General features: G+C 34.1%; 1 protein-coding gene across 2 annotated transcripts in view; it reads right to left on the minus strand.

The window, feature by feature from the left end:
* The window catches only part of Pdfr (Pigment-dispersing factor receptor), a 192,146-nt gene that overhangs the window by 24,089 nt on the left and 154,638 nt on the right, over nucleotides 1-13,419 (minus strand). For both annotated transcript variants that reach the window (XM_081736763.1, XM_081736762.1), the window contains exons 7-9: nucleotides 13,095-13,197; nucleotides 12,439-12,556; nucleotides 2,138-2,207 (exon numbers count right to left, since the gene is read on the minus strand). In XM_081736763.1, coding sequence (XP_081592889.1) covers nucleotides 2,138-2,207; nucleotides 12,439-12,556; nucleotides 13,095-13,197 — 291 coding nt within the window. The remainder of the gene's footprint in view (nucleotides 1-2,137; nucleotides 2,208-12,438; nucleotides 12,557-13,094; nucleotides 13,198-13,419) is intronic.

A 13,419-nucleotide genomic window follows, 5' to 3' on the forward strand; every position in this document is an offset into this window, starting at 1 on the left:
CCGAGACTGTAAGAGACGTGAACTTACAGATATCAAAATGATGGACCCGATTTCAGAAATTTATTTTCTGAAATATGATAAACGTATGTTAATATAGGACATGTCCTAATAAAGGTCAACTGTCAAAATTTGCTACAAACGTGTCACAAGTGTTCCGTGCGCGCACTGCCAAATTTTTTGTAGTATGTTGCGGTCAATATAAGCAATTCCTTCCACGGTCGGTGGTGACTTTTAGCACTAGAAAGTGGAAATACTGCGTGGAAACTAAACTTTTAGCACTAGAAAGTGGAAATACTCCGTGGAAACTAAACTTTAAGCACTAGAAAGTGGAAATACTCCGTGGAAACTAAACTTTTAGCACTAGAAAGTGGAAATACTCCGTGGAAACTAAACTTTTAGCACTAGAAAGTGGAAATACTCCATGGAAACTAAACTTTTAGCACTAGAAAGTGGAAATACTCCGTGGAAACTAAACTTTAAGCACTAGAAAGTGGAAATACTCCGTGGAAACTAAACTTTTAGCACTAGAAAGTGGAAATATTCCGTGGAAACTAAACTTTTAGCACTAGAAAGTGGAAATATTCCGTGGAAACTAAACTTTTAGCACTAGAAAGTGGAAATACTCCGTGGAAACTAAACTTTGAAACTAAGCGTTTCGAAGAACATGTCTCACTATAACATATGTTTATTAGATTTTACGGAATAAATTTCTGAAATCGGGTCTATCATTTTGATTTGTCCTGTATAATAATATAAATCTGCTTTGACGGAAATAGCTACCATGAAAGAAAGAAATGACGGTTAACTTGTATATTAATAGTATCCATAATAACATTCATTTTATTATTATTATTATTATTATTATTATGTTCCTTTTCTGTCAGCGTTTTAAAGTTACTGAATACGAATGGTAATTTTTTTGTAAAATTTTCTATATCTCTGCGGTGAACCACAAAAATAGTGCAAAATCTTCCACTTTTTCTTCTAAGCGCTGTGCTCTGACTGTCGCTAATGTTTGCCGAAGCTTCACGAAAGGCTTACCTTAGTCAGTGTCGTTTGTTTTCGTGGCTTTGCTTTGAAGTTCTTCGAGGGCCTAAACTTGAAAAGCTACTATTGCTTGCCCACGTTTATACGGAGAATTAAATAATATATAAATCGTAGATTAATAAAATGCAACGTATTAATAAGGAGCATTACATTGAGTTTGACGTATAAATATTTAGATAGGATTAGCCATATAATCTTAATGGACTTTACGTCCCTGATTATGTATATATACAGAATAGTAATTACGTATTGCAACCCGGTATATCACGAGAGGTAAGGAACTCCCATGTGTTACAACGTTCTCCAATTAAGAAGAGGGCACGACGACTCAGTGCTAGAGCATCCATCTCTGGTGCTAGGGGTCCCTAGTTCGATCCTAGGCCACGTAAGTTTATGCTTGACATAATCGTGTTCGAGGGTTCTCTAGAGTTTCTCCCGTTTACTTCGACTATCGAATAAGAATTCCAATAATTCGATTTTTTCTTTCATATTCTAACAAGATAGTGGGTAAACAGCTAAGTACCTTATGCCCTAATCGGTACATCATTCTCATATATATTGCATTACTATGATCAACTGCGCAATTCTAAGTCTGAAAATGTAGAGACTTAGAAAACCACACAGTGTGTGTTGAAGAAAGTAATAATTTTTTTTAATAGATCTTCATTCCATCAAATTTTCAATAATTCACTGTGAATAATAGTCCATTATCCACGGTTTCCTTTCGTTTGGAAGTAATAAATCCTAGGAACGTTAAACTAGTCACTTCACTCTTCTTTAATTTGCATTACAATTGATCGATTTGTTTTGCGTCCCTTTCAGCAGCAAGGCTATATGAGACGTGGATCTACAGTTTAACGTGGAATCCGAACCCCATGAACTCTCACCGGTAAAAGAACCCGGGTCTCCCACGTCGAAGGCTCGTACGCTAACCGCTTAGCCACGAAGGAGCTCTACATTACAATCGAGTAACAAAATTAAGAAGATATGACAAAATAAATAATTTTATTAAAATATAGTCGTGTTAACCTAAAATATTACTATAAAATACCTTTATGATAAAAAAAAAAAAATATTTGTAGGTACTTACAATGATCACTCCTAGTCTCGGTCCCTCGAGAATCCAGAAATATAGCGTTAAATTATATCCCCACCAGCACCTAGGGCGAGGAAAAGGTAAATTTAGGTTCTTAGATAAATACATATGTAAATTTATTATAATTAAATTTGCAATTCACACGTAAAACAATGGGTAAAAATATGACAATTTTGATACATTTGGATATGTGTTTGACTTTCAATGATTTTTTTTAAAATATATTTTCATGGAGATGGTCTTCTTAGAGATCACTCCCTATATAAGAAACTACAAAAAAAAAAAAAAAAAAAAAAGTACACTACAATCGTTTTATAATAGCCCATCAATCAATGTACAATATAAATATACTAGACTCTCGCTAATCCGGCCATTTCTTGCAAAGAGTGCTGGATTATTGTGAGCGTCTGAAATTGAATTTAACACATACAGCAGGGGCGGATCCAGGACCAACTTCTGGTGGGGGGCGGTGGGTTGTCATACTACTACTTAGAGCTACTTTTAAGAGCTTCAAACTCTGGGATGGGTTTTATTTATATATATAAAATAAGAAAGTTTCCTCTCCTGGGGGGCAATCGCCCGGATCACCCCCCCTGGATCCACCCGTGACATACAGTACTATACTTTATTAAATATAAAGTTGTACATATTATCACAGAAAAAATAAAGAAACTTAATGCTTGAGATTGTACGTAGATTATAACTTACTATAAAACGTCCCAAATGTTCAGTTGAAGCAATGAAGATGCTCGACGGCGGCATGCATTATCACGTAACCGCTTTTCAAACAACAATAAACGGAAGCTACAATAGTATTGTATGTATTTTCCCACACAGCTACAGTATAAACAAATACAATCGTTGATAGCTTGTAACGTCATGCGGCTAGTGATGTGAGACGGAAAATTTTCCGCTATATTTTTCCGGAAAATTTTCCGTTCTAAAAAAATATCAGTAATCAAGTAACAATTCCTCAGCAATCATGAAATTGATTGAATTCATGTATAGAAATGTTAAAAACTGAAAGATCGTTTAAAGAATCTGAAAATTTTCATGGCTCAGACAATTTTCAGTACTATGTAGAAACAAATTAAACCATTTTTCATGAATCGAAATATTTTCTGACTTATATGGAAAAATTGAAGAATTTTTTATGAGTCGGAAAGTTTTCATCATTTCGAAGCAAGAACTAAAACAACTGTTTTCTGAATCGGAAAGTTTTATTGCTCTGTAGAAACAAGTGAGAGAAGTTTTCATGAATCGGAAAATTTTCATCACGATGTAGAAACAAGTGGAAAACACTTTTCATAGGCCTGACAATTTTGGATATTATGTATACTGATGTTAGTTGGAAAATTTTCCACTATATTTAACTGCACATAGAGCTACAAAATTGAATTTCAGTAGAGGAAAGTTAGTCAGCAACAAATTATAATTTTCCAATTAGCTTTCGGGTTCCGGAAAATTTTGTATTTCAAGTTGGGAAATAAAATTTTACACATTGTTTCTCTCTCTCTATAGAAGAAAATTTTTCACCTCACAACACGGTTAAACAACGATGTAGGAATAAGTGGACTATTCTTTTACGAATCTGAAAATTTTCCGTTTCAAAATTTTCCGGAAAATTTTAATCACTGTACAGGACAGACAATTTTTCGATTCATGGAAAATTGTTCCACTTGTTTCTACATAGTACTGAAAATTATATAAACCATGAAAATTTTCAGATTCTTTAGACGATCTTTCACTTTCTAACATTTCTATATATGAATTCGATCAATTTTATGAATACTGACGAATTGTTACTTAATCACTGATATTTGTTAAGAACGGAAAAGTTTCCGGAAAAATATAGAAAAAAATTTTCCAACTCACATCTCAACTAAACAACGATGTAGGAATAAGTGGAATATATTTTTATGAATCGGAAAATTTTCATCACTGTACAGGACAGACAACTTTTCGATTCATGAAAAATTGTTCCACTTGTTCCTACATCGTACTGAAAATTGTCTAAGCCATGAAAATTTTCAGATTCTTTAAACGATCATTCACTTTTTAACATTTTATATATGAATTGAATCAATTTTATGAATACTAACGAATTGTTACTTAATCACTGATATTTGTTAAGAACGGAAATTTTTCCGGAAAAATATAGAAGAAAAATTTCCACCTCACATCTTAACTAGACAACGATGTAGGAATAAGTGGAGTATGTTTTTTATGAATCGGAAAATTTTCCGGAAAATTTTCATTGTACAGGACAGACAATTTTTCGATTCATGAAAAATTGTTCCACTAGTTCCTACATCGTACTGAAAATTGTCTGAGCTATGAAAATTTTCAGATTCTTTAAACGATCTTTCACTTTTTAACATTTCTATATATGAATTCAATCAATTTTACGAATACTGACGGATTGTTACTTAACCACTGATATTTGTTAAGAACGGAAAATTTTCCGGAAAAATATAGAAGAAAAATTTCCACCTCACATCTTAACTAGACAACGATGTAGGAATAAGTGGAGTATGTTTTTATGAATCGGAAAATTTTCCGGAAAATTTTCATTGTACAGGACAAACAATTTTTCGATTCATGGAAAATTGTTCCACTAGTTCTTACATCGTACTGAAAATTGTCTGAGCCATGAAAATTTTCAGATTCTTTCAACGATCTTTCAATTTTTAACGTTTCTATATATGAATTCAATCAATTTTATGAATACTAACGAATTGTTACTTAATCACTGATATTTGTTAAGAACGGAAAATTTTCCGGAAAAATATAGAAGAAAATTTTCCACCTCACATCTCGACTAAACAACGATGTAGAAATAAGTGGAGTATGTTTTTATGAATCAGAAAATTTTCCGGGAAAATTTTCATCACTGCATGCGGCAGACACCAGATGTGGGATCGGTTTACTCAGAGGACGAACTACTGAGAGCCGGATTGGCAAGAGTCTAGTGTACATTTGGAACAATTATAATATTATTCAAATCAAGTTCTAGACAGCGTCGCTTTAGTAGACCTACATAGCGTTTGATGCAGTGGATAAATAGATAGTTGGTTGATTTAGAGTTTATCGTCCTTTTCAACATTGAGGCTACGTATATAAAACATGGATTTGAACCACTTGGGTATCCACTGGGAATCAAACCCGATCCACCAACATTAAAGGCATATTCTACCTATAGTGAAGAGCGCATTAAATAGATCAGTAGATTTAATTAAAGGGGGTCAAGAGGAGATATGTAATTGTGAAAAAAATCCGGTTCCTCCTTAAGAACTCTCCTGGTTTTAATAAAATCATGTGCAAATGCTGCCACCAAAATATATTGTTACAATTAAGTGACAAACGTGTTTAATGAAAAGGAACTTCTTTAAAACATTATTATTTTTTTAGGTTATAAAATTTTAAAAGTAGTACAAATTATATTTAAAACTATAATTCCATTTTGTACTATAAAACTTTGAAAATGTGATGAAATTCTTTCAAATACTAATCATTGTACAGTACGAGGGCTACTGGAAAAGATTCTGCAAACTACTGTTTATGCAAAAAGGGGATAATATATTTATGTGTTAAAAAATTCACATGTACAAGCTCATCCAACTACTACTACCAATGGCGCTAGTGTTCGAAATTATAAAATCCGGACGAATAGACGTTTCTAGATTTAAATTATCTTTGATTGTTTAAACCTATTTATTTCTTTCCTACAGCAGTTTGAAGAAATTGTTTTGGGTGAAAAATGGAAAATTCTCATTACACTTTCGGGTAATGATTTTTAAAATGATTTTAAATAAACTGTAATACAAAAAAAGGGTTAAATTCCAAAGTTGGGCGTCCGTTTCCAGCGAAATTTTTAAAATTTACAGGAAATATATGGATAATTTGATCGTTTGTGTGCTTGATAATATATAAGAGTCTCGAAAAATCTGTTTATTTGTTATATATAAGCGGTTATAAACATGGGACTATATGGCGAGGGGAGGGAACTACTTGGCGCAAGGTAACCGAACAGTTGCATTGTGGAAAAGAAACGAGCATTTATGTTACCAACATGGCGAATGTACAAGGGCAATGAACTAGCAGTTTTAACATTTCTGAAGGAATACATTGATAACGACCAAAATCTTTTAAAAGTTTGTGAAGAGCACAGATTAATGAACCTAATAAGAAATTGCAGAAAGTGCGGAAAGGAGATAACAGTGAAAAAACTTGACGAAAGCGGACGCCCAACTTCGGAATATATGCAACAAAAAAAAAAAAAAAAAAAAAAAAAAAAAAAGCACAGAACGATTTCGTTTGTTTTGGTGATGGAGAACCATTCAATAGGACTGTGTACACTTGATTTTCCGAACTTCAGCGTGGTCACACATTTCTCAGTGATGAAATTCAGGTATGTTGCTGACAGTAATGTAGTTGCTGTGCGTGAAATGATTGACAGGGATCGGCACATGACATACCATGAGATTCAGCTATACTTAAACATTGACTTGAAAGTAATGCATACGATTTTGCATTGTCACCTGAACGTACTGAAACTTTCAAGTCGTTGGATGCCTCGCAACTTGACCGAAATTCAAAAACAGACTCGGGTCAATTCGTGTAAAGAAGCGCAAAAAAAGTCAACCGAGTTAAGTCAAATGCAGTGTACTATACGGAATAAACTTGGATCTATTCATGTGAGCCCGAAACCAAACAGCATTCCACGGTCTTGATGATTTATTAGACTATAGAAGATTATAGCATTTTGTTAGTGATAAAAGTTAACGTTGGAAAATTTTAGTAATATTATCTTATGCGGAAATCTTAATACTATGATTTTTTTTTAATATTGACTACTATCATTCGACTAGCTGAGGACCTCTCCCATAAACTCCCGCATTTTTTTCGGCCTGTGGCCTCGGTTCTCTTATTTCTGACTTTACTTCAGTTCTTTGCACGGCAAGAATACGTTTATACATTATACTTTGAGAAAATTTGGATCCCTTTTCCCCTTAGAGAACACATTTTAAGTAAAATAAAATGATAAAACACACGTTGGCTCAACGTCTATGTTCAAATTTCATTTCAAATGGTTCACCCATTTCCACGTGATGGTGAGACTGGCCACCTCAAAGCCATTTCTATATATATTAAGAAAAAAATTAAAAAATTTTCCTCCTTCTCTCATTAAGAGCGAAATTTCCGGAAACGCTGCATCATATTCCCACGTGGCTTGAATAAGAAATATGTGTACGAAGTTGCATATCTCTAACATGTCTATAATATTAAGGGATTTCTAGGTACGACCATCTTATTATAATAACTGCAACAGTCACCCTATTTCCTTATCGTCTTTTCATTTTTTCCAAGGGAAATATTTTTTAAAAAACCCACAGAAACGTCTATAATTATTTTAAATGAAAAGCCGATAATTATACCAATTTTCATGTCTCTAATCCTAAGGAATGTCGAGATATTAGAATCGAAAAATCAAAAAAATACTGAAACATGTCTTTAATTATTTCAAATGAAAAGCCTGATCATCTTATAACAATTCTAACCTTACCCTTTTTCTGTGTTTTTCTTCACTTCTGGGGGATATATATAAATCACTGAAATCACGTATATAATTCTTTTAAATGGGAAATCCATATATCAAATTTCAGGTCTTTACTCTTCAGAGATTAAGAGATATGGACATTTTACTATAATAATTGCTACACGCTCACCTATCGAATTTTCAAAAGTCCTTCGTTAGTGGTATGTTAGTATGCACTATCAAAATTTTAAGTTTCTAGATTAAGCGATTTGGGTTGGTCGTTGATCAATCAGTCGGTAACTCTGCACTGAGAAAAATCCGTTCTCCGGACAGCGGTATATTGTACAAATATACGGAATCCGTTTGCTTTCTACAGAAATCAGTACGGAGCATACGTTATCCGTATGCTACATAGACACTGCCCTTAGATGTTACAGGATGTCTGATATCTAACAGTCTTCCTTATATTACATACATATATTTATTATTCCTTCGTCAGCTGTATGTTATATACGTCCATTTGTATGTGAGATCCTGACCGCCTATATTGTTTCATACGGAAAGTACATATAGATGGAACACTTATACAGAAAATATTACAAAACATGCGTTTTCAGTTATACGTTTGTTGTACGTTAAGACCAAAAACTACAAGATTTACAAATGTAACATACGATTTTACATAAGCACATATGATTTTTTCTCAGTCTGGACTTCTTTTATATAGAGAGAAGAAGATGACATATCTCCAAATCTCAGAAGCGTAGAGACATGAAATTTGGTATATTCAGTTCTCATTTAAAACAATTAGACACATGTTTTAGCATTTGTTGACATTTCCCCTAGAAGAGAAGAAAAACACCCAATTTTACCCTCTTACCCCAAAAATCTATCCTTAGTAGTACCTTAAATCACGACTACTATGCACTTTCAAAATTTTAAGTTTCTAGCGTAACCGATTTAGCCTTGGCGTTAATCAATCAGTCAGTCAGAACTTTTTCTAGTACAAATACTTAAGATTATAGCATTTAGCAAGTAGTAGAAGTTAGCGCTGGAAAATTTTCGTAACGAGAAAGCTATTATGAGGTAATATTGATGCTGTCAGGTTACCCGAATTGTTTTTAAATATTAATCTTTTAAGATTATAGTATTTTGCAAGTAGCAAAAGGGAACGTTAGAAAATAGTAATACTATCTTAAGAGGAAATCTTGATACTATTGAAATATAATATTTACGCATATTTGAAAATTCTGACTGTTCAAGCTTATAACATTTTAAAAGTAGTAAAAATTAAGTGGGAAAATTTTAATATTTTTTTTAAGGGAAAATCTTGATAATATGGAAATTCTTAAAAATTCCAACTTCAATCATCACATTTTGCAAACTGTGGAATTGAATTGTAAATTTGTTATATTGTATTTAGAGTATAAAAGTGTTATGGTCATATTAAGAAGTTAATTAAAACGTTAATAGTTTTCAGATTTTTGTAAGTACTAAATATTTCAACATGTTATCTTTTAATGAAATCTTTCAGTGTTGCGTCCCAGAGTTATGCCGGCTAGGCTAAAGGAGACAGTGATTATAAGAAATGAATGAAATGGTGGAATGGATAAATTAGAAGGAAACGGGAGAACCCCGAGAAAACCCACGCACAGGATGTTTGTCCACCACAAAGTTCACTTAACGCGAGCTGGGATCGAACCAGGGACACCACGCACCAGAGATGAACGCTCTACCACTGAGCCACCGCGGCCGTTATTTTCTAATATATGTAGAGGGAACTAAAAGTAGGTGGACAGTAAATGATAACATTTATTTTTGAGATTACACGTATAATTACATTTAGTAAAAATAAAAAGTAAATTTAGTTATAACATTTAATTTACGTAATAAAACGCAAACACTAATCGTTGTAGTATAACTTTAATACAAACCGGAGTCGCGGTGGCTTAGTGGTAGAGCGTTCACCTCTAGTGCATGGGGTCCTTGGTTAGATTCCAGCTCGTGTCAAGTGAACTTTGTGGTGGACAAACACTCTGTGCGAAGGTTTTCTCGGGTTTCTCCTGTTTCTTCCCACTTTCTTCATTTCTTCATTTCTCATCATCACCGTCTCCTTTAGCCTAGCCGGCATATTTTTAGGGCGTAAAACTTAAGATTTCATTTATTATAACACAAACCCTATTTCACATACTATCTGCCTATATTTGGTTCACTCTCTATATTTGTCAGGTTAACAATAGATTCTAATCTTCTTTTCTCTGAAGAATTCTTGAAACTATCCACGAATTGTTATTTTCCTTTTTGGGTTTTATTAAATATGAAAATATGTTACATTCGAAAGGAAAGAAATCCTGTTTGTTGCAGAGAAAAATTCAACACCTACTGGTTTTATTCAACATCGAGATTGTATACTATCGATTTTGATTGGTTATTTTTTCTTGATGGTAATGCTGTAAGGAAGAAGGGCTTTTAAGGAAACGCTTGCGAATATCCAAATATATGGAATCAGCGGTGAGAAAAAATAACCAAGAGCATAGAAATAAAAAAGAAAAAAACTAATATTTTTCATTGATTTTTACAGAGCACGTTTAACTCGCTCTTTTTTTAACGCTACAATGTTTCTATGAGTGTTGGTGTGCTTGTGAACTTATATTTTCCTACTGATTGTTTTTATTGCAGTTCTTTGGGGATTTAAAGGAAAAACCTTTCACTGCACAATCAGATATGCATTATTTAATAGCAATCTCCCTCTTTTTTAAGCAAAAAAAAAAAAAAAAAAAAAAAAAAAAAAAAAAGAAAGAAAAGAAAAGAAATGTGTATTTGTTTTTGTTTTTTTTTTTTAATGTGTTCTATGTTTATCATGATAATACTTATCAGCTCTGTAATTATTTTGTTGTTTCGAAACTACTTTTTATTTTGCAGGTTAACTGATATTATTCTATGTATGTGTTCAGTTTACAGTTGTCTTAAAATTTAATTAATTTCTGAGGAATTCGTATTGTCTAAGGGAAGTAATAAATAAACACAAACATTGGATAATTTATGGAAGTATACATTACTTTACGTGAAGCGGTAGCCTACATTTTCGTATTCTATAGACTCGGTGTTAAAAAGGAATTTAAACTATAAAACAAACGATATACTACCGGGTGTACCAGAAGTAGTAAAAATGTAATAGTAGTAGTAATAGAAGATAATAGAAGTAGTAATAGTAGTAGTAATAGTAATAGAAGTGTAAAAATGAAATGAATTTTTTGAGTTTTACGTCCCACGGTCATGCTGGCTAGGCTAAAGGAGACGGTGATGATGAGTAATGAATGACGTGGTGGAATGAAGAAAGTGGGAGGAAACGGGGGAACCCCGAGAAAACCCACGCACACGATGTTTGTCCACCACAAAGTTCACTTGGCGGGAGCAGGGTTTGAATCCAGGACCCCATGCACCAGAGGTGAACGCTCTACCACTGAGCCACCGCGGCCCCGTAATAGAAGTGTACCTCACATGTTGTTAGGTGCGGTAGTTTATGATTGTTTGTTTGTTTCTTGCTTTGTTTGTGTTGTAGTGGTGTTTTTACTTTCTTTTTTTCAGTTGGCATACTACAAGATGGTAGCTCGCCTGACGCTTGAGAAACATGTCCAACGCGTTGGCTTATTTTCTGAGACACACAACGTTACGGAAGGCCAGCGACAAATGAAGGAGCTGTACGGTGATCCTGCGCCACAGTGGAATGCAATAACAAGGGTAAACAAAGCCTTCGATATCACTGGTAGTGTAGTTGACCCCAAGAGGCTGGGTAGGTCTGGGTTTGTCAAGAATCCCGCAAATGCGGCTCAGATACAGGCGGAACTTGCAGGATCACCGCAGAAGATGAAATCTATTCGACGGTTGTCCTGCACCCTGAATATCCCGAAGTCATAGGTTGCCAAAGTTCTCAAGAATCTGAAACTGCGCCCGTACCATCCTCGCGTGCTGCACGCACTCAATGAGGATGATCTCGATCGCCATATCGAGTTTGCTGAGTGCTACCTCCAGATGGTGGAGGAAAATCCCGACTTCCAGAACCACATAGTCTGGACGGACAAGGCAAAGTTCCATGTGTCAGGGTCAGTGAACCGTCACAACTGTGTGCACTGGCGTTCTGAAAATCCAAATGTGGTGCTTGAACATGCTCCCCAGAGTCCTGGTGTGATGGTTTGGGATGAAGTAACGCTTGACGGTGTGCTAGGGCCGTTTTTCCTTGATGGTTCAATGATAGGAAGACGTACTTGAAATTACTGGAGGAACCTGTGATACCTCTGTTGCAGGAGAGGGATGATTTTAACACATTGTGGTGGCACCAAGATGGTGCCCCACCACTTTGCTCGGATTGTTCGTGACTTTTTATATAACATCTTCCCCGGGCGATGGATTGGCCGTCGGCCATCAGCAGAGTGGTCGCCACTGTCACCAGACCTCACCCCTCTAGACTTTTTCCTATGGGGACATTTGAAGGACTAGGTATATGAAGACACTAGACATAAACAGTGTTGTGGAATAGACGGTGCGAATTACATACTGTATAGGGATTAGATACTGTAAAGCACTTGATTTTGTACTCATCACTCAAAAGGTGAGTCATTACTTCTGGTACACCCTGTAATACATGATATATGCAAAATATTTAAAATACTTTCTAACATAGTTTATGTTACATTATTTTTAAAAACTGTATACTTAAACATTGATTAAATATTTGAAAGTGATATTTTAGACTCACCTTGAAAACCCATAATGAAGGGCTGTAGTGAGTGCCCAGGCGGTAGTCATCACAACAGGCACCCCCCAACCAATTAGAGTATAAATGACGTAATGGGATTTTTCTTGGAACACAGTAACTATAGAAAACAATAAAGAAAGGTAGATTATGTCATGTATATATATATATATATATATATATATATATATATATATATATATATATATATATATATATATTTATATCAGGGATGCAAATAAGCAACAAAATTTTACTAGCCCAATAAAAAAAAGCTACTAGTCCCATTCCTATAATAGAAATCGTTTACTTACCTTCCGTACGATATTAAATACTCGCCCACACCGATGAACCACTCTTATTTGCATCTCTGATATATATATATATATATATATATATATATATATATATACAAAAATACTAAAATCTTGTACATTATTATTAATTAAATTAAGATATAATCACGTATAATTTCATCCTAAATTTCAAACGATAAGTTATGATTGGTTCTAAAGATAGACAAACATTCTGAGAGGAAAAGTAAACAAGAAACATTTTCAAATTTTCCAGTATCCAGGGAATTAATTGTCTAACAACTTCCAATTGCAAATAGACTACATTTACTAATAGAAGAGAGAGAGAGAGAGAGAGCATCTTACCTGTAATCATGTTATGAAGATAAATGCCTTCAACAAACATCCACATAAACATAGCTGTTCTCGCGTATTCCAGAAGAACGTACGACGATTCACACAGTATGGGCTGGCAATGAAACAAAGAAAAGATGCACTTTAAAAATTTTATGCATAAACATTCACACGAGGGCGATGATTCTTAAGACAACATGATGTCAAAATGTAATATATTTACAAAAAAATAAAACGTACATTGATTAATATCTGCAAGTATGTAGGCCGATAGCATGAATTAATGATAACCTAAAACTAATCAGTTCTTGTTTACACAGTGTCTGTAACCCTACTG

The sequence above is a fragment of the Thermobia domestica genome, chromosome 13, assembly GCF_964235325.1.
Source record: "Thermobia domestica chromosome 13, izTheDome1.hap1.1, whole genome shotgun sequence".
NCBI lineage: Eukaryota > Metazoa > Arthropoda > Insecta > Zygentoma > Lepismatidae > Thermobia > Thermobia domestica.